The sequence below is a fragment of the Desarmillaria tabescens genome, assembly GCF_030435595.1.
Source record: "Desarmillaria tabescens strain CCBAS 213 chromosome Unknown EV420scaffold_53, whole genome shotgun sequence".
Lineage (NCBI taxonomy): Eukaryota > Fungi > Basidiomycota > Agaricomycetes > Agaricales > Physalacriaceae > Desarmillaria > Desarmillaria tabescens.
The window spans coordinates 17,489-38,615 of NW_026848352.1; the positions used below are offsets into that span (position 1 = coordinate 17,489).

The window sequence follows — 21,127 nt, forward strand, 5'->3', positions numbered from 1 at the left end:
TGTCGACTTCACAGATAACAATACGTTCGCACCTGGTTTTTTGGTACCTCGGCCTATCCTCGACCGACAATAGCTAGGCACTTCAACTTCATGGGCTAGCACTATTTTTCCCATTTTCGCTACCAGCCTTCCCCGGGTCTCGAAGGAGGGATACAATTAACAATAAACGGATTCAGGCCGGTTGCCTACAGACTGCCGCCTCGTTCGGGCCGCGTCTTCGTCCTCGTTATCGTTTCCTGATCGATACCTTCATGACGAGACGGCCGAGCAGAAATCAGGGCTAGCATTGAAGTGTAAGAGAGATTGCTGTATGGGAACGATGTGTATACTCAAGGCGGGGAAGAAAGCTCAGATGCGTCGTGCGTGCTTGTCGTTCCGTTTTTCGTTTGTCGTGTTCATTGACTTTGCAGCGTTATAATATACATCCATTCCCAGAAATCCGATGTGACGGAGCCCGGTGTAACTACTATTGACGATGACGAAACAATATCCCTCTCGATTCTCCCTCTCACCGGACGTAATCACCAGCGCACTCTCATTTCACACCATCGTGTTCCTGCCGGCAGCATCTCATGACGGGTATGTAAGGCCAATGATAGGATGCGGCGTGCCAATGGAAATAGCGACCGACCGTCTTTCTGGCACATTTTAAATCGTGCACTGTATGAAGCACGATACCTTGAATGAGGAGGAGGCTGGAGACAGGAAAAGCTTGCTATATGCATTTTGATGCCATATCGGACGATGAGAAAAAGATGAGCGATGCAGGCGATCTCTCTGTGAGAATATTTCATCTTCTTCATGGTTGTCGCGTTCATTAGTTTCCTAGTACCGTGCTCAGGCGTTTATCTCACCTTAAAACCACAGTCGAAGGATGCGTGTGCTCTCAAGCTCGGCGTGCGATGCGGAACATGTCACTCCCCATTTCCCTTCGTCCAGCACCTACCTGTTGATATTATTTCCACGGTGATATCTATACTTCAAGAGCGAGCATACGAGCCGACTTTACAACGCCTTGAAGTTCAAGAACTCCCAATGCTACGTAGGCTTCGGGAGACGTCAATTGAGAGGAGAAATCATAGTAACTGACTTCATCGAGGTAAATGCTCTTATGTTCTTTCAACTGCTTTCTGACTCACGTTCGGACCTTGTTCTAACGGCCCCAGGATAGTTCTTGTCACTGGAACCGAAGTCGCGCACATGCGAGTATAAAATCTTAGCCGCAGTCATGTTGACTGATGCCGGTCTAGAACCCGCCGACCATGTATAGGTTGTAATCCGGATGATTGACGTACGGGTCCTCGCGGTGGTTCCCGCTACGTCCCTCAGTTGAAGACGGGTCCCAAACAACCCTGGGGTGCCCGTCTGAGAGGAATGCGGTGGAACTTGCGGAGTGGGCGATGTCGTGTTTGAGTGGTGGGGCATCTTTGCATCGCTTATTTTACTGCTCCTGCGTCGCTTCCCCCCCCGACTGGCACACGATTGTTCAAGCCCCGGTAATAACTCCATTTCTTTTTAGCCATTCGCGCTCAAGCACGTTAAGCTTCTAGGTTGTAATTGTATTGCGAACTTGTAGTCGGGTTCCTGGCAACCTGATGCTCATGCCGTACACTCCAATAATTAGATACAGATCCTGAGGCCAATGTACGGACTTCGTCTGTAAAGAAGCCTCCGTCATACAAGTAAATAATGTGGACCTAAGTAGATGTATTGCGTACAGCCTCGTCACTTAGAAACCAAACACGCTCTTTCCTTCGTTCTCCAGCAACCACCGGGCCTTGGTAATTGCCCTGTCCTTCTAAATCCTTCGTAATATGCTCGATGAGATCATTGTATGTCAATTCATTCGTCCAGTTGGATATGAGAGTACGAATGAGTGCTCGTGTAAAGCACCCATTGTAGCCTTCTCCATCGGGCCCGGAAGTCTCCTTCGCCTTCTCATACTCGGCACAGGCAGCAACGACGACATGAGATTTCAATGTCAAAGAACCAGTTGCCATCCGAAACCGATACATAGCTAGGAAACGTCTCATGCTCTCATCCGCGGCCTTCAGTGCTTTCTCAAGTAAACTGCGTTTTAATTCAGGGGCGCGCGCACTCCTTCCTCCGCATCCCTTGTTGCCGCCAGCCGAGTAGCAGCAATCAGAATGACGGTAATGTTAGGACCCTTCGCCTGGGATATCGAGTGAGGATGCTGTTGAACTCCTCGGTCGCTGATGTCGGGAATCGTAGGGGCCACTGTCGGCGGCGTCGTTGCGGTCAACAGGCAACATAGCTTCAATGCCACAGAGTTCGCCCTGCAAGAGGGCGAATCACGACGATGTGCGCATTGGTAGCTCGCGCCATGTCCGGCGAAGTAGATTGATGATGTTTTCAACCTTCGTTTATATTGGCGTTGTCGATGAGGCTGTGGAGCTTTCGAATAATGTTGTCGCGGGAGGGGGAGGGTTTTGCCTGTTAAATTGGGGTCATCCGAACTAAGCAGGCTCTCTATACGACCCTTCGGTACACCCAGATGTTCGTGCAGGAACATTTCCATTAAAATGGCATCCGATACGCAGCCTTTTAATGAAGAATTTGGATACGCGTCGATGCCAATGAGAACAGCCCAGAATCGCGAGGCATCAACGAGGTGACGCTGGCTCTGACATGCTTCAGATTAGTATCAAGGCTCTGTATTATAATAAATTTAGACAATTACAGGCTTCTGGGTTTGGAGGAGGGAGTAGATATCCTCAGGCCTGTTCAAGGTAGAGGGTCACAGTGAAGGGACGTGCTGTATGGGACGAATGGCCGGAAGCATCGACCTTGTCGAGAATGAAGATGAGAATCCAACATCATCCAGACAAGCGGGAAACATACAGAAGTTGAACTAACGTCAGTTGAAGGAGCAGATGCCATGAATCGCGGTGGGAAAGCAGCTCGGGGCATGTCCGGATGAATCACGGCTGATCCTTCTGAAGCGGGTGCACAACAGTGTGAGTGAAGCAGCCTGATACCCACCATAGACCACGCCCACCATTCATCCTCGAGGTTTTGGGGAGGTCCCGTGTTCCGATATCCGCTTCCGAACATGTGGCGGTAGCAAGACGTCAAGGAGTGAACAAGTCGGCCTCCAGTCCTGCCCAGCACCGTCTCCCTTGCCTTCATCTCTCTGGGCTGGTCGAATGTTTCAGGCGTATCTTGTTTCATGTCTCCATTGTGAACCTAAAATATCGACATCAGAACGGTATTTCCACAATATTTCCATGGTCAGGAAATTTACAACGAGAGGAGCAAAGACAGGCAATAATACTAACCGAGGTGGACGCGGCCCTCAGGGAAGATGGGGGGTTTGACAAATGTGTAGCGTTAAAACCCATATTTTCAGGGCTTGTTCCCCAACACCGAGCTTATAAGTTATCCGTGGAAATGTGCAGCTCTAACGTGAGTATTAACTTGATTTTGGTTCGTGAAAGAGGGAGATCAGGTCGAAAGTGAGAGGCGCCGTAAAACGTTACCATTTCTCATGTTATATAGTTTTGAGACACCAGTCAATTGCCGCATGGAAGGCCAAAACGTGTCCTTCGCAGTGATGCTTGATCCGATGCGATACACTTGAAACTAGAGCGAATTGCCGATCATCGTGGTCTAGGTTGCATTCATATGGGCGTATGTATGGGTGTAATAGTATGGGCATAATGATGTCCGAAAAAATAGCAAGGTCAGAATTTGTTATTTCGAGTACAACTTTACGGAATGGACTCACGACTTTAAACAAGTTTGACTAGGTTTGAGATGTGGAGTAAATATGAGCACAAGATGAGTTTATGATTACTGATCATTACACAAGTAAAGAGTAACTGTCAGGGGATGCACGAGTTAAGTAGAATAAAAGTAGTGATGTTTGAGTGATCTCGCCCAGCTTCGCGCCAGTTAGGCGTGCTCCCAGGCGATTTTCGGCATTACCCTACACCTGCCACCATATCGGGTATGCCGTCTTTCAGCAATTCATCACCTACATGTAAGTAATTGAGAAATTTTTTCATGTCACGTTCCTGGCCTTTTTTTTTTTAGGGGGGAGTTCAAGTTGATGAGCATTTTATTAACCGCCACAAGTAAACTAAGTATCTACTAGGACACGGTGGAGGTACAGGACATCAGGCTTCCTCCACTCTTGCTCCGGTCCCACCGGTCCTTCTTCTGATGTTCCGTGGTGATTTAGTGTGTGATGTGGAGTAGAGTAACGGATATGTTTTTGCGTTCCGTGACGGGCTAATTCAATTGCTTCTGCGGTTGACCAAGGCCGTCGGGTGTTTTGCGAGCGTGTCTTGTGTATGAGTCGTGCTGGTTGTCACTTGTGCTCCTGTGGTGTGGTGGGTATGCAGCACCTATCCATGCTCGTCTTCTGTGTCGTCTTCTTATTCTTCCCATCGCTCTTCTTCCTTCGGTTCTGGGGCACGCCTCTCGCCTCGAGATTCTCCTGACAGGGTGAATGCTCCCGTGTTCTCTATGAATTCGATCAGAGCTTGATCAGAGCTGTTATCCCTTCCTTGGTGCCAAGGATGTCTGGTAGATATGAATCTTTACACCTCTCGGAGTATCCCCCGTTGCTCTTCATAAGGAGGGTATTCGCGTATAATGTGTTCCCGTGTCTGGAATGGCTCACACAAGGACAGTCAACATCCTTGCTTGGTATAAATGTACATAGTACTCGCCGATGTATCCATGACCGACCGGTTCTGTATTGGAGAACTCGACGTTCCTGGCCCTTTCCGGCTGATCTTCTTGTCCCTCTCTGCCAGTCCCTGCAGCGTGTATTGACATGAAAATAGTCACAGTGACAGCCGAAATGATTCGACTGTAGGAAACGGCACCCTTCGGTTGTGTCCTAATTTTGGACTCTCTCACATGTTCTTTGCGAAACGTCAAGCTCGTTGTTGGGTCATGTCACACGGTGTTGAGGTGTACTACTAGTACGTAGGTATACTAGCCACATGTCTGTAGGTACGGCACGATGCGTCACTACAGTTGACATCTTTGTATCTAAATAAATGATGATGATGAGGCCCCAGGCTAACTATTCTGCCTGCAGTCCGGAATATGTTACTTGAGCAATAAGGAAGTAATCTGTTCTGTGTTTAAGGTTCCCCAATCTATATTCCAGATTTTAGCCGCGCCTCCTGCTTGAACCAAAGTGCTCTGTTACCCGATTTCGCTGAATTCCTACAGCCCACTTCTCGCTTGAAGGGCTCTCAAATCAGACTTAAAAAGGAAGAACCAATGAAAAGCGCGAAGTAGTAGCCAATGAGAATGGGTACGGAAGCATGTTCCGACTTCCGCATGTTAGATGAATGGGTTACAAAACGGAGCATTGCTCCCTCAAAAAGCACCGCACATCTACCGACATTCCCGTCAACCTGACCGTATTTTTTTCAGAGTATCCGAATGCCCACTATGACAAACCTTCTCCGGCTATTTCGTGACATACTTTCTAAACCTCGCGATAATAATGACAGGGACACAGCTCTCCATGATAACCTCTCAAAGGTAGAGAATTCTAGTCAGGATCGGACGTTCACACATGGCTATGCTCGCGCCTCGGTAAGCATCGATTTGTGGATACTCCAGCATCGACTCTACAATTTGTGTTAGTATTTTGACAAAAGACTCGAAGAATTGCGGGAAGAGATCAATCGTTTGAAAAAAATTGAAAAGAAGCTGGCAAGCGAATATGGGATGAGTAGCGACCCCATCGATCCTGTGGAGGTTAGAGAACGGGCAAGAGAGAAGGCGAAAGGCGGTGACACCAACTCATGTTCGGATTTCGACGCGCTCCACAACCTCTATCATTCTCGTAAAGAATACGCTGAGAGGATGCCGAGGCCTCCTAAATTGCATGCTCCTTTGCTCCCAATTGTGAGCGTGTACCTCTAGAAAAATACTCTAAAAATTTGACGAGAAGCCCTTTAGCAAAGTCTTCACGTTGATGCCTCCCGATTCTGGGCTGTTATAATTGGCATCGACGGGTATCCATCTCATAATAAATTACTAGGCTGCGTGTCAGACGCTATCAAAATGGGGACGTTCTTGTATGAAGATTTGGGTGTCCCAAAAGACCGAATCGAGTGCCTTATCGATGGCACGCACACACTAGAATTCTGTAGCAAAACCTACCATCCATCTCGTGCCAACATTCTCATGACACTGTTTGGTCTCATCGACAACCCCGAGATACAGAAAGATGAAAATATAATCATCTACTTCGCTGGCCACGGCGCAGCTTATCGTGCTGAAGGGATCGATGGTGTAGAGGCTATCGAGGCCCTCTGCCCTATTGACCGTGGTTCCCGTGACGCAGACGGTATGCTTATCGCCGACATCAGCGATCGCCAGATCAACACCATCCTCACCCAGATATCCCGTGCCAAAGGACGTAGAATTACCCTCATCCTGGATTGTTGCCATGCAGGCAGCATCACCAGAGCTCCCCCAGGTGGAAGAGTACGCGCTTCCAGGCCTCTTCAGGACAGTGACGTGTCGCTGCAAGACATGCTTGTTGCTGCAGATGCGGAATTGATGTCGAAACACTTCCCTGGTTACCGATCTATCTTGTCGAAGGAATGGTTCCCGGATATGGATTCCCATGTAGCTCTGGCTGCCTGTGAGGCATTCCAGATAGCAATAGAGGTAAAGGGGCAGGGGAAGGAAACTGGTGGCTATTTCACGACGCATCTTCTCGCTGCTTTGAGATCCGGCTGTTTGACAAGGGAGACGACCTATCGCGGCCTACTCGAATTCATTCCCGTCTCTGACAGGCAGACACCGGTTGTTGCTGGGACACAAATGGATGCACTTCTCTGGTTTCAGTAGTGATGGAGACGTTGTTTTGCTAAGTGCTATGTAATACCCAACTGTACTATTTCACTTTGAATTTTTCGAATAGGACCGAATGGTGGTGGTGGCATTACCGGCGCCAGGTCCCAATAAGGAACGGCCGGGTCCACAGCCCTGACATGGCGAACCATGTGCTGTGGCTGCGAAGGCTCATACCGTTGTAATCACACTGTTGAGTGCGTCTCGTGGAGTAGAGACTCTTCGCAGGGTACACAATTGAATGAAAAGTGATGAAGATGAGACAGAACATAGATAACAAAGCACGATCGAGCACGGAGAACCAGTTAGCATTGGCGTATACGTCGAAAATTCGGTGCAGTGTATGACTCCTTTAAGAATCACTGCTGTCCAAAAGGAGGAGCGTTATGAAATGGCTCATCAGACATGTGCGTCAGTAATGACGGTGAAAGAACATGTGAACAAATGTGAAATACGTAACGGGAAAGTGAGACGTGGTGCATGGACCATGGGGTGTATGGAAAGTTACAAGTCAGCAGCAATGAGAAGATATCGAGTGCAATGGGAGCATACAAATCATCCACCAAGAAATGAAGAACTACAGACTGTAGGAACGGAATGCAAGCATCAGGTGAGCATAACAAACGAGGTCCGCTATAGCGTGCCTGCAGCGATGCTCGAGCCTTAGCCCATAAAGCGATGAAACGGGAACCAAGAACAACGAAGCAGGCAAGCTCCTTCGAAAAAGAGACTGCCTGCGAACGAAACACCGAGTACCACTAGACTGGTGAGATCCTTCGCAAAGGAGACCACCAGCAGACATAACAACCAAGTACCACTGCACAGGTGAGATCCTTCGCAAAGGACACCACCTGTGGACGTAACAACCGAGCACCACTGCACAGGTAAGGTCCTTCGCAAAGGACAACACCAGTGGACATAACAATCGAGGCCGTCAAACATAACTTCCGAATTCTGGTTGGAAGGAGAAGAGGGCCAGCGCAGATGAGTGGTCGAGGTGGACCAAGTTGATGCTTGGTCGAATGGTCGTTGGTCACAGGTGTTACCGAATAATCGAATGCGAGGTTAGCGACTGAGACATGAATAATATTGAATATCCTTCTTAATCCAGTTATTAGCGAAAGACATAGATAGATGAACGTGCATGATTATATCAACAACCAGTGGTCCCAGACTTCCAAGGTCGTGATGCAGTTAAATCCTCGGGCGATGGTGGCGAACAGCTGTTGTGGGCCCAAGGCAGATCATAGGGAGGCCGGAAGGAGTAGCCATAATTTGACATTTTTGCTGGCACTAGTGGTCGATATCTTGCGGTTGTTGCCGCATGTCGAGAATATCTGGCCAGTCAGGTAACCGTAGGTTAAAGTGGAAACAAAACAAAGATGAACTGATAATACACACCTAGTAAGCCTTGTGACCGCATTGGCTATCACGTTAAACTCTTCCAAAGTATTACTAGGGATCCTATTGGGCGCAGGTATTATTATAGATGAGCAACATGAAGGAGGCCAGTGGATTATCGGTGGCGCAGCCACTGACGCTCAAAAGGCGAACGTCCAATATTCTGAGGACATCAACAAGGAAGAGACCATTGTCGCAGGATAGATAAATGAAAGAGAAGAGGAGCGAAAGCTCCAGGAAGTAGCCCTGCACATTTGCTGATGACTGACAAAGCGGAAGGAGGGACCCATTTGGATCCACAAATAGATCAACAAAGCCACGTGGCCACGCTGCCTCTTCGCTTTTCTTCTTTCACCATCACGACTCGTTCCAGTTCTGTCTGTGGACGAGAATCATTCTCGTTGCTCATACATCGTCTTTACTGGCTGGGTAACGATACATACCTGGCCCTTTTTTGGTACCCTGGCCTATCCTCGATAATAGCCAGCGGCACTTCAATTTCAGAAGCTAGCGCCATTTTTCGCCTTTTGGCTGTCGACCCTTCACGGTTCTAGCAGACCGCATATCGTCGGAGAGAAACTCGCTGGCCGCCCCTTCGTTGCTTACTCAGTCAGTGTCTGTATATCGCTCAGTCATCCTTTGCCTTATCAACATGAATTTTACAGCAATCACTTTGGACGATGAAAAGAATCTGTTTGGTATTGAAGGGATGGAAGAGAGATTTCTGGATGCAACGAAGAAACCATATGACTCGTGCGTCCTTTCCACTCGGTCTCTCGACCTCGTCCTCATTAATTTTACAGTTCCGGTATCTGGCTCAATTCCCCAGAAATGCCGCCGCACCCCAGGAAACCCTATTTCCATGTCGTTCGATGCAAGACCAAAATTATCCATAGCGTCGGGGCACCCGACGATAGTTCATTAACCCTCTCGACGCTCGGTCTCACTCAAATGCTCGACGGTCGCTCGTTTCGTAGTTGCAAGATCCCATTTATATCTGTATCCATCCTGCGGTGACTATGAGAGCCTGTACAGTGATACCAGCATACACCAGCGAGCACGACGTACTGGAAGGATGTCACTACTGGAGGGCCAGGCGTGTTTCTTGTAACACTCTGCAAGAAAGCAGATCCTAGATGGGAAGAACAAGGGTTGAAGGTGGCTATATGCCTGACCCTTAAAATATTAGATGACGAAGAGATGCGCGATGCACCCGATGGCATGAAGCTCGCTGTGAGTATAATTTTATCCTTCCTTTTCATCGTGTTCATTAGTTCCTAGCTCCCGCGCCCGCGCCCGACATTTATCTCGTTAGAAAGAATCACAACTGGATAGCGAATAACCTTCGAAACCCAACTCCCAACTCAAGTCACTTTTTGTGACCTCGTCCAATATTCAACCGCCATCAGCCATTGACGATTTTTTTTGGCTCCGGCCATCATTTCGTTCTCTGCGGTATCAGATGCCATATAGCTTAGTGCAGGACCGGGATATTCCGTAGGGTTGGTTAGCAAGCGATCATCCCGCAGCACTCGTTTTCACCCAGACCCCAGTGCTGGCCGACTCCGACTTCACACTATCATGGCTCTGCTTGTATCGTGCCATGGCAGATATCTTGTGCCATCATAGGACGATACTTCTCAAGATGACGAGACATCTTTTCGTTGCTATAATCTAAGCGTGCACTGTATGAAGCTTCATGCTTTGGATGAGGAGAAGCGCGGCCTGGAGACAGGAAAGGGTTGCCGTATACATGTTTGTGTACCATCGTAGACGATAAGAAAGAAGGCAATAACGCAGTATGAACCTCGCTGTAAGTAAAAGTTTGTCCCATTTATGTTCGCCGTGTTCATTCGTTCCCTAGCATCATGCACATCGGTCACCTCACGAAAGTCACTACAAGTTGACGGGTAACTTTCCGAGACCAGTTTGCATGGTGCTTGAATTCCAGGATATCAGTTCCTGCTTCCTCCATCTGCCCCCTACTCGCCAATATTCTCCGTTTTCCTTCCCACGGCAACTATCTAGGATCTAGGGGCAAATATATGAACGTCTTGGGGCATGAGAGGTAACAATACCGCGCAGGATCGCGACCATCTGGAGGCGTAGATTCGACAGGAGAGAGATTGCCGTGAGAGGAGCGGCCTTAGACTCCTTCACGCGAGGTAACCTTTCGAACGCACCTCCTGATTCACGGTCTGATATTGTTCTAGTAATTCCACGGCAATCTGGTTCTTTTCTTCGACATCCTTTCAGGCTTCGATGAGAATTGATCTGCGAGTAATACGTACGATCACCTGTCTTCGGGAGCCCTTAAAGTTATTTTGACAGGCTACCAACGTAAAACAAAGGATTTTCTACCCATGGCTATTGCGATTATCAGCCCTTTGCTCCTAATGGTTGCCATATGACAATGTCCGAGTGGATATCTTAATTCCGAGTACACACTTTAGCGTGGCTAATTCAGTCGCTAGCGTTTCGGAGCATTCGGGGCCCAGAAAATCAACATGAAAGGGAAGCTCCAGTCGGGTGTATGGAAGAGAATTACGTGAAAGGCAGACCGTAAGACGGACTACTGCCGGTAACGGGTAATGCGCCTTCCATCGTTGATAGCAGCGGGCTGATGGATCGTCCAAAGATCCGCTGGTACAGCGGCAGCATCTACGGCGCGTGACAGTTTTATACACATGAAATGTGACATGTCGCGAGCGTTCATTTATCAAAATTCTTTGAGCGGATTGCCATCCGTGTAGGCAGCAGCAGAGCTTGCTAACACTCAGTAAAGATTCAGAAGGTCGGGTTACTGGGATCATCATCATTCGTCTACTGACCGGTCAGCGCTTCAGCCTGCGTAACCCTATTGACATGCAGACCGTCGACAGTCTCAGGCTAGATGCTGATCTGGAAAATTGCAAGGAAAACACCAGCACGAGCGAATAAGAAATATGTATAATGCGGAGAAACTGTATGACGGTCAGATGAGATATATTTTTACAGACTCGAACACATGCTGAAGCGTAGTTTAGATAACTAATACCAAGGCGCGCATCTTTCTTGATATCTTCTAGCAACGACCGGCGCTAGGCAGAGACCGAATAAGGTCGATATGCGTCGACTCATTCGTCCAGTCGTTCGTACAGCCGCCTATGACAAGCGTCAAGGCTTAGCGCTTAGCTCCAGACTATTAGCCTCGGATTTTCTCATAAGTGTTCACGGCTCTTGAGGTTTATGTGCATGTATATTCACTTGTACTAAGCAGCTGAGAAAAAAATTTGACCGTCGGCGCCCAAACGAGCTACGGGGATTCAGAACCCTTGGCTAAAGTTTACGATATGGCTGCCTAAAATCGTCTGACGATGCAAGCAAGTACTTCCTTTAATCGCGCCTCTTCACCATATCTTGGAAGATAATCATATTACCACATTGCATGACAGCACGGGAACAAACACTTCATCAATGCAGAGTAGCACGATCTTTGATATAGCAGCATCTTTTTAGTACAGCAGGAAGCGAACTGAACGAGGCAAATAGCAAGAAACGAAAGCAAAGGACTCAGTCACCACGAAGGATAGTTTCATAGTTCGTGATACTTACTAGTCGACGTCAGCGAGCATCCCCATAGGCGGATTCGTGCTCTCGAGCGCTGGATGAAGCGAGAGCGCCCTGTAAACCAATAATTATGCTGTCTTCCGCTTCTCTTTCTGCGCCCCACCGCGCTCCCTGATTGAGCTGACTATTTCACGTATTTCGCCTACGACGTCAGCGACGTCGACGGAAATGGACATCATGGTAATTTGATGTCAAGTTCGGATTGGCGCCGTGATGCTGTAACTTGGTCCGGATGTAACATCTTCGGAGGTTGTGCCTGATCAAATAAATCGGAGGGAGGCGATAAATTGAGAGAAGAACGGTTAATCAACGCGAGTTTAGCATATGAATTCCCAAACTGTATTGTATGTCAGAGCTCGTTACAATTCAATCCGTCTCTTCCACATCTTCATCATCGCAAGGCCTGTACTTTGCAGCGGCACCCGTCTCTATGATGTCCTCCAAGATAGCCTGACCTAGCACAGTGTGCCACCGTGGATCGCTCAGAGGTACGATAGCTTCCATCTCGGGATCGTCGTAATCCACGCCAAGCTCACCCATCATCTCAAAAATGGCCCCGTTCGGGTACTGTTTGCGAATGTCACAGTCTAGAAGGTTCACTCTGAGTGATAGCCGGAAATGTTCCCTGAGGTAATAGTCGTCTGGTCCGTTTGTTATTGTGAGGTGGGATGGTAACAGCGATTGAGCGGGACCAATATTGCGAAATAATACGACACGGTGGTTATCCTAGAACTGGATGAGCGATGAGAGTATCAAGGAAAAAATCACGCACGTCAACATCGACGCTAAATGCGTTGTCCAAGAAGAACGGAACGAGATCCTTATGCAGGAAGGCCGCATTTGGTGCTGTTTCGAATTCTGCTGGTGTAGCGAATACAGCAAGAGGGTCGCTGTGATGGGTCTGCAAAGATAGGTAAGAACTAGTACGCATATTCTCCGACAGGAGCCTTACTATGCGAGTATAATATGGTGTAAAAATCCATACTAGCTCTGTGTTCGCCTCAGAGCCAGTGATAAAGCACCGTTGTCGATCTCTCTCCATGACCGCGTGCGCCACTTCCGGTATGACATCAAACTGTGTGAAGAGCCGTCAGCCAGCCGAAGACGTGCAGACGCGACGAATTTTACCATCTTTTCTGGATCGCAATGGCCACCAGAAGCGGTCTGTTTCATAGTCAGGAAAGACTTAGGCCTGATGCTTGAAGCAGCTTCGGGAAGACATCGGTGTTCCCATCTGTCTGGGGAAGCCATGTTAGAAACATTGTGAGATAGAGACACAAGACTTACTGGATAGATACCAGCCGTAATCACCTGGGGGTAGCGGGTCTGTCGATTGCTCAGGGATAGGGGGACCACTGCGGCGTACACCGTATGCCATGATACCTATCCTGTGTACAGTGACGGGGAAAAGGCAAAAAGGCGCGGTGAATGGATCCAGGAGTGACATCCATCGATGTACGAGGGCACTGGTGAGGGGTATGAGTCGTTGATTGAATGCTGAATAGGGGCGTTGAGTTTTTGAAAATTGTCGGGAGAAAATGAATTGATGGACCTACCTACGACTAGTACACTAGGTACTGTGTTTGAGAAAATAAACGTATCGTTGTCGTATTGCAAAGACTTGGCAGACAGAATATGGGAGGTGGTCGTCATTGGTATAGGGGTGCAGACGGAAAAAGTTTTTCAGTCGCGTGACTCAGCGCGTGAGTCGGGTCCCATCGTCAACAAAAACAAGATACAGAATTGCTTAGCGAAGACAAGTCTTTAGACACCAATAAAGGACACAGATAAATGCACATACCTGGATTTTGCCGATAATGACTCCCAAGGATCATGCTCGCCGGCGGCCAGTGACGATGCACACCGTTATCAATTTTACAAAGCCATGATAGGCGATTATAGGCTATAGCGTGGTCAGTTGAAGTATTTAAAGCCTACATTCATTGCGGAGCATGCTGTCGATATGCTGTGCCTTGTGCCGCTCGTCGTGGATATCTGGCTAACCTTTAGTGGAAAAGTGAAATGAAGACGAAGTCATAATACACACCTAGGCCTTGCAATCATTTTGGTAGATGTAAATCTGTCATTCTCGCCTTTGTAACAGAACTCGTTGCCTGCTGGTCTCATTGTTGGAGAAGTAGGCCAGGATTATCGGACCTCAGCAGCGGTAGCCGCAATTCAAAAAGCGGACGTCCTCCATTCTGGGGATATCCATAAGAGTATCATTGCAAGCAGACAGAAGGAACAAAGAAGAAAACGAGGGCCCGGGAAGAAGCTCTATTTGTTTGCCGGTGATTGTCAAAATGGAAGAAGGGACCCATGTGGATCCATAGCTCGGACCAATCATGCCACGTGACTGCGTGCCGCTGAGTCTTCTCAATGTTTGAATTTCTTTCCTCACTCCACCATGCACGACTTTCTCCTGCACCGTCTGTCGCTGAGAAACCAATTTCGTCGCTCACACGTCGTGTCGACTTCACAGATAACAATACGTTCGCACCTGGTTTTTTGGTACCTCGGCCTATCCTCGACCGACAATAGCTAGGCACTTCAACTTCATGGGCTAGCGCCATTTTTCCCATTTTCGCTACTAGCCTTCCCCGGGTCTCGAAGGAGGGATACAATTAACAAGAAACGGATTCAGACCGGTTGCCTCTGGACTGCCACCTCGTTCGGCCGCGTCTTCGTCTCTCGTTATCGTTTCCTGATCGATACCTTCATGGCGAGACGGCCGAGCGGAAAACAGGGCTAGCATTGAAGGTGTAAGAGAGATTGCTGTATGGGAACGATGTGTATACTCAAGGCGGGGAAAAAAGCTCAGATTCCTCGTGCGTGCTTTTCGTTCCGTTTTTCGTTTGTCGTGCTCATTGACTTTGCAGCGTTATAATATACATCCACCTTCCAGAAATCCGATATGACGGAGCCCGGTGTACTACTATTGACGATGACGAAACAATATCCTTCTCGATGCTCTCTTTCACCGGACGCGCGCGCCAGCTGCCACTTCAGACCATTGTGTTCCTGCTAGTATTATCCAGCGGTGAACATGTAGGGCCTATAGTGGGATACGGTGCCCCAACGCATATAGCGACTGTCTCTTTCCTGCTACATTCCGTGCATTGTATGAAGCGCGATACTTCGAATGAGAAGGAGCATGCAGACAGGAAAGGCTTACTATATGCATTTTGGATGCCATAGTAGCCGACGAGAAAGAGACGTGCGATACAGCCGATAGTATCAACTTCGCCGTGAGTAAAATTTCAACCTCTTTATGGCCGTCCTGTTAGTTTGTTTCCTAGTACCGCGCTCTGCATTTATCTCACCTCTAAAACTACTGCCAAAGGATGCGTGTGCTCTCGAGCTCAGCGCGCGATACGGAGCATGTCACTCGCCGTTTTCCTTCGTCCAGCACCTACCTGTCGATATGCCAGGTATTTCTTTCCACGACGGCTATCTATACCTCAATAGCGAGCGTACGAGCCGAGCGTCTATTTCTTGAAGCGCAAGAATTGCCAAGGCGTCGGGAGGTGTCATTTCGAGAGGAAAGATCATAAGTAAATATTGATATACCCTTTCAACTACTTTCTGACTCATGATTAGACGTTGTTCTAGTAGTCCCATCATGGTTATGATTGCTTGATGAATATATGCGCCCTGCCGGAGGTTCCAGCATGTCCGTCAACTGAAGTCCCAGCCTCAGCCAACTCCCCCTGCGTGTACCTTTGAGATACCCGTCTGATTTCGCAAGGATGCGATGACAACGTTTGAGAGGGTAGGGTATCCTTCGTCCTACCCTACCCCAGGCTCACGTGAACTTCCACCCTCGCCGAGGAAGAACACGTTTTTAGGGACCGACGGAAAGCGTTTCATGGCTTCTGCGAGTCTTTGTCCGTTTTCTCGCACCCTCGTCGGGCTAAATGCTTCTCAGCATCGCTTATTTTGTGTTCAAGGCTACTAGTTAGCGCGAGGGTGAACGTTCAAGTCCCGGTGGTGACGGTACTTCAAGTACAGTTTCCATCCACTGTCAGCTGCGTCTCTGCTAAGAATCTCCTTCCGTCGACGTCTCGACGGCGGAATCAATACGGTGGACTTTTGGATAGTAGAGACCCGCCTCGGACTGTCGGGATGGCAGTCTTTATCCGTTTATGTGTACAGCCCTTTCCAGTCATTGTGTCGGCTATCATGAATTATGATATGCATTCCTAGCAAATCCAAAATCACGTTTCGAAGGAAGGACAAAGCTTGGATAGACCCTTCCAGTTGCTAGGGTGTCTTGGCATCGTGGTATATGCGGACCTATGATCTCAGTTCGATTCCGAGGGCATTCACTACTGTACTAATGGGAAATGATTTTTATTAATTGTCGACTCGTCGGTGCTCGCCGCTCCTGAACAGAACCATGATGTCTACAGTCTGTTGCGGGGTCTCCCGGGGGACAATTTGTTTATACATGTCTTCGAAACCTTCAGAAATACACCTAACCACTGGCCTGGTGTAATTCACTTGAGCTACCTACGATGTAAATAAATAACGTGGAGTGAATGAGCAAGTCAATTTATTCGTATTTTGTCCCTATCTTGGCTTTCGCCCTGAAGCTCGCGTGACATATCCCGAAGTCCTCATAATAATCTACTTCGATAGTCGGTTCAAGGACGTAATGTCTGATGAATCTTTTAGATATAAAAGTATGGCTCCTAGGAATGCAACCTACTTATTGGACAGATGTTCTCGAATTGCATCAAAGTGCGTTGGTCCGAGAAGTTCCCGACAATGCACGCATCGCCAACGAGACGGGTCAAGCTGCACGCCATTGGAGGGATCGGATTCAATGCTTTCTGACGGCAGGATCTCGAAATCTTCAGGGTAAGAAGGGGTGATTCCTACCTGCGTATAGTAATGCCAGCCATCTATGTGTTGAATCTGAAAACATGAATATTAGCCTACGCAGTCAATAAAATAAGCGGAATGACCACAAAGGAGCGCCATCCATATATATTCTTGAAGCCCCCGGAACAAGGACTCAACCTCTGGCAGATGAGACAGTGATAGTAGCACTCCAAAGCATCGATATCCCGTACGGTCGCTATTTCTGGATCAAGACCGACTGCCCGTATCAAAGTTGGCATGAAAGATGTTAAGGTATCGTGTCGAGACAAGCAATTCGAATTCCACGCACACCTCCGATCCAACTCTGAGAGGACCGTTTGCGGAGGATTTGATGTGCGCGTACAACACTCGTGTGCCAACACCTCTGGGTAGAACAACTCGGCACGAGTTACGCATACTCGACAGACAAACACGTTCCGAGCCAGTTGAAGGAAGGAAACCTTTTGCTCCATGGACTCCAAGTCGCTCGAATTTACAGAGATCCTGATGAGATCGTTGTGTGTGCATTCCATCCATTGTTGATGGAAGAGTCCTAGAAGAGGCACGAAGCTCTGGTCATCGACGGTGACATCGTCAGGAAGGTCGAGTATATTTCTGACTGTGCGGAAGGTACAGAAATCCATGGGAGAAGGAATGGTAGTGGCGTAGGGTGATCCAGGCGGGAAAAATGTCTCGAAAACAGACCAAGCGAGGGCCAAGCGAACTTCAACGACAGAAGTGTGCTTAAGGGCGGTCTGCATAGAACGACGGTGGCCCTGACGTGCACATGCTCGGGACACAAGGATACGTTCACGAACTTGAGATACGCGCTCCTGGTGTATCTGTTTCTCGCTTGCGTCTTTTGCAAGCAGAATGAGGGTATTAGATATCTTGGACCAGCCTGTTTTAACTACTAACGAACGTCGTTCCGTAAGGTGATGACGAGAAATCTCACCTTGTGGTGTAAGGACTCTCGGCTGCCTAACGAGACGGTGGTAGCGAAAGTCGAATGAAAAACCGGGATAATCGAAAGCCTTTCCGTAACCGAGTGCTTCCCAGCCTTTCCTTTATGCTGAAATGGGGCCCTTATCCGGGAGAGTAGCGAGTAAATTGTATAATGCACTTACGCGGATGCCCTAGCCGCCTTCACCTGCTTAAGCTCTGCTTGGTGCTCGTCTTCCATCTTTCGACACCATGCTTTGCCGATGGGTACAAACTAATTTTGGATATGGTCATACAAAGATGAACCAGAGTGTGGCGAATACGTACACTAGACACTTCCTCGACATATCTTTGTCTTTCCCGACGGTACTCCTCCTTCATCACTTCTGGAAGAAAAAGAAACTGAGCCTGGACGGCCTCGAATTCTTCCCGCAGAAATTGAATGGGTAGATATCCTACCCGTCGGGCTGTTGGTTCATTTAACATCCGTTCTATTGGTCAGCGAAAACGTGAACTTACTTGGCCACGCTTTGGTAGGTAAGAGCGTCATGATCAAGGGCAACTGAGCATCATAGTCGGCTAGTTCTGGATTAGTCACAACACTATGTAGAGACATATGAGTCCTACTGCAAAAAGAAGTGAACCGAATACTTTACTGCTTGCGAGAGCATTTTGAACATATTCGAGTTCGAAACACAAAGTCGATGTGGCGGATGACGCTCTTACAGCAAAACTAGCCATATTTCTGATGAAATAGTAGCTGAATGACTAAGCTGGACGTACATTGCAAGTATTCATGAACAACAGATTTGCCCATGCCGGCTCTGAGAAACCAGATATCGGGGGAGGACATTCCACCGTTCTGCGTGCAGCCTTCCAGATAGCGATCGACGACCGACTCATGAATATCGAGCGAAGATCCTTCGAGGATCGTGCGAGTTGTAGGACGTCTTGTGGGCTGAGGAAGCTCAAGATCTACAAGCGAGGAGAGTTAAGCGCCGAACGGAAATGCTGTATGAGATGGAGACTTACTTCGAGCCACATCTCAACGGGCATGGATAGGATCCCTTGGAGCTTGCCTACACGAGGACGTCGTGGTGCCATCGCTGAGTGCTGGTAGGTCGCGGTAGAAGAACAGAGCAATTAAGCGCGCTGCTATTAAATACCTAGAGACACGTGTTCAGACGTAACACGGGACAGGTTCAAAGCTTCGTGTGGGCCTTTATTTTGGGTACTCGGAACTTTCTCCTGACCATAGTAGCTACTGCGCCACGCCGTTCAAGCTCCCTCGGGGATCACGGCGGTATGACTCAATCGAGGTTAGGTCTCGCTCGATGATTCGTCCGGTGATAGCATTCGAATGGGTCAACTGCGTATCTTCAAGCTCCAACTTTCGAATACACACGACCCAGCCAGTCTTGAGTAACCATTTCAAGAGTTCTGTTGATATTGTCGCTGCTTATTGCACCAATGGACTATGCCGATCACATATCAGCTCCGCCGGTGCTTTTGAGAAGTTAATCACCAGAACAACGATGCTGCCGTGCTCTCTGCTGGAACCCCAGATGGATGGCACCATGCGCCTCGTTTGATCCCAAAACGTGATCGCAACGGTCCTAGTATTTACGAAGGAAGACTGTGACTCACTTCATCATCACACTAGCATAGATGTAGATTACAGTCAATACATTCGGGAGAGGACCAAGACAAACCTCCGCTACGTGATGCAAACGTGATTGGTTCCCATTTATCAGGGTCGGAGAGCGAATGATAACGACTTTCCAAACGAGCAGGAGGTCAAGGTATAGGATAGCAGGCAGGGAACATAGGCCTCATCCGGAGGTTGAAGAAGGCGGTGCCAGATGTATGCAGTGAACTCCGGCGCAACTGATTGCTCGGTAGAGCTAGTCGCCGTCGTCCGTTACCTCTGTATGCCATACTATATTAGACAAGAAGGGAACGAGGATTTGACACCGCGGGTACCTCTCACGGGTCGTTACACTTCAAAACTGTAGTGTTAGTGAATAGTAACGAAACCTGAACAAACCGTACCTCGCACAACACAGTACTTCCGGTTGCGGCATAGACCCCAGGCATCATCGCGGCTTGCGAATTGGGAATGTATTACAATCTCAAAACGGTCGGACACACACGTAGTTCATGATGCGCCTACAAGCGCACACTGCCCTGGCTCGAGCTCTGCCACGTCCGAGGCTTGCACGTTCGCCTCCACTAGGTATGTATGCCCAATTTCTCCGTTCGGATTGTGAGCCGTAATTAAATAATGGAGAGGTATTACGACTCTGCGAGCCGGCCAAGCGCGGTCGCAAGAGAATAATCTCTTTGGCCTTTTTAACCTGTTCCCTACATTCGAACCTAGTATGCGTGACATCCGGCTGGGCCGAATAGGTGTACAGCATAGACAGGTGTAGCGCCTAAAACACCCTCACAGTAATGCCTGTCAGAGCTATTCGGCATCCGTTAGGGCTGTGATTGCGAGGGACGGCCAGCTCAGATAGGGAAAATAAGTATTGCACTCATTTAAGATTCCAACGCAGCCAAAGACAACCGAGGTTCACTTGATATGTTCCGGCCCAAAGAAGAACTTTGTCCTACCCCACCGTTGATGTAACACTGCCGGAGATTGATCTAGCGCCCTGATAGCGAATTCTGAATTATCTAGGCTCCTAAACCGATTACCTGGAAATGCCAATAAGAATGATATCGATATCGATTTAAGAAGACAACTTACTGATCCAAATCGTATTTTCACATTCCATTCAGACTGCTGACAATTGATGGACCACCAACGGAACTCGTCCAATCAAACCTTGTTTGAGGTATCCGACGAAATGCTGGCAAGAGACTGTCGCTTTCGCGCTTCGATAGACCACAGATACGGTGGAGGTGTGTCTCACGCCTATTGCTGAGCTACGCCGTTTTCCATCGTCCGGCCAAGACAAGCGACTGCTCTATACCGATACCGATACCAATGGCCGTGGGTCCATGTATTTGTCGTTAACAAAACATTCTCGATGCAGACAGAGAAGAGACCGTAAGCGCCGACGGAGCATGGAGATGAGTAGTATTTATGAAGGAGAATGATGGCTCGCAGAGCAGTAGATCGCGGCGGGATTCGTGATATCTCGAGAGTGAAGAGCTGGCGTGGGAAGGGAAATCATTCTTACAAAGATAGAACAAAAATGCTTTTCGAGTTCATGGGACAGCATATTGCGATTGGTGAGGATAGAATGAGAGAGAAAACAGCAGTATTCAGCGAGGAGAAGGGTGCAGAATTTCGGGGGCAGTTTGGATATATGAGATATCGAGCTGGAGTATAACCTGGTGACGAGCTGATCTAATGGCGAGGATTAGATGAAGCGACCGATCATTGTACTATTTTCCCGTTACCTTGCTTAAAATATCGAAAGCCTCATAGCCTATCTAGGATGGT

At 48.3% G+C, this 21,127-nt stretch overlaps 6 protein-coding genes across 6 annotated transcripts; 3 read left to right on the forward strand and 3 right to left on the reverse strand.

The window, feature by feature from the left end:
- Positions 1-1,697: 1,697 nt before the first annotated feature.
- Positions 1,698-3,652, reverse strand: EV420DRAFT_1768205 (uncharacterized protein; the record flags this gene model as incomplete). The annotated part of the gene is made up of 6 exons (XM_060480957.1): positions 3,300-3,652; positions 2,863-3,207; positions 2,763-2,807; positions 2,702-2,707; positions 2,099-2,644; positions 1,698-2,048 (listed from the first exon to the last, which is right to left on the reverse strand). Exons 1-6 carry the CDS (start codon positions 3,360-3,362, stop codon positions 1,698-1,700), a joined length of 1,356 nt encoding a protein of 451 aa, XP_060325154.1. The 5' UTR covers positions 3,363-3,652.
- Positions 3,653-5,318: 1,666 nt separating this feature from the next.
- On the forward strand, positions 5,319-6,931 carry EV420DRAFT_1573677 (caspase domain-containing protein). Its single transcript, XM_060474389.1, has 2 exons — positions 5,319-5,898; positions 5,953-6,931. The coding sequence occupies exons 1-2, from the start codon at positions 5,719-5,721 to the stop codon at positions 6,850-6,852; spliced, it is 1,080 nt and encodes a 359-aa protein (XP_060325155.1). The 5' UTR covers positions 5,319-5,718; the 3' UTR covers positions 6,853-6,931.
- A 222-nt stretch (positions 6,932-7,153) lies between these two features.
- On the forward strand, positions 7,154-8,460 carry EV420DRAFT_1751735 (uncharacterized protein; the record flags this gene model as incomplete). Its single annotated transcript, XM_060480379.1, has 5 exons — positions 7,154-7,465; positions 7,681-7,739; positions 7,895-7,919; positions 8,020-8,204; positions 8,265-8,460. Exons 1-5 carry the CDS (start codon positions 7,199-7,201, stop codon positions 8,458-8,460), a joined length of 732 nt encoding a protein of 243 aa, XP_060325156.1. The 5' UTR covers positions 7,154-7,198.
- Positions 8,461-8,908: 448 nt separating this feature from the next.
- On the forward strand, positions 8,909-9,591 carry EV420DRAFT_1648691 (uncharacterized protein; the record flags this gene model as incomplete). Its single annotated transcript, XM_060478207.1, has 4 exons — positions 8,909-9,009; positions 9,060-9,255; positions 9,301-9,489; positions 9,538-9,591. The coding sequence occupies 4 exons, from the start codon at positions 8,909-8,911 to the stop codon at positions 9,589-9,591; spliced, it is 540 nt and encodes a 179-aa protein (XP_060325157.1).
- Positions 9,592-12,231: 2,640 nt separating this feature from the next.
- EV420DRAFT_1484550 (uncharacterized protein) lies at positions 12,232-13,518 on the reverse strand (the record flags this gene model as incomplete). Its single annotated transcript, XM_060470092.1, has 6 exons — positions 12,232-12,591; positions 12,638-12,766; positions 12,818-12,940; positions 12,994-13,103; positions 13,153-13,362; positions 13,422-13,518. The coding sequence occupies 6 exons, from the start codon at positions 13,516-13,518 to the stop codon at positions 12,232-12,234; spliced, it is 1,029 nt and encodes a 342-aa protein (XP_060325158.1).
- Positions 13,519-16,420: 2,902 nt separating this feature from the next.
- Positions 16,421-18,777, reverse strand: EV420DRAFT_1648693 (uncharacterized protein; the record flags this gene model as incomplete). The annotated part of the gene is made up of 9 exons (XM_060478208.1): positions 16,421-16,526; positions 16,577-16,785; positions 16,836-17,796; positions 17,859-17,947; positions 18,001-18,140; positions 18,193-18,275; positions 18,330-18,406; positions 18,457-18,648; positions 18,706-18,777. 9 exons carry the CDS (start codon positions 18,775-18,777, stop codon positions 16,421-16,423), a joined length of 1,929 nt encoding a protein of 642 aa, XP_060325159.1.
- Positions 18,778-21,127: the final 2,350 nt, after the last annotated feature.

Coding starts and splice junctions, on each gene's coding strand:
- EV420DRAFT_1573677 (XM_060474389.1), top strand. CDS start 5,719: ATGAGTAGCGACCCCATCGATCCTGTGGAGGTTAGAGAACGGGCAAGA. Junction 5,899..5,952: donor ATGCTCCTTTGCTCCCAATT/GTGAGCGTGTAC, acceptor GAAGCCCTTTAG/CAAAGTCTTCACGTTGATGC.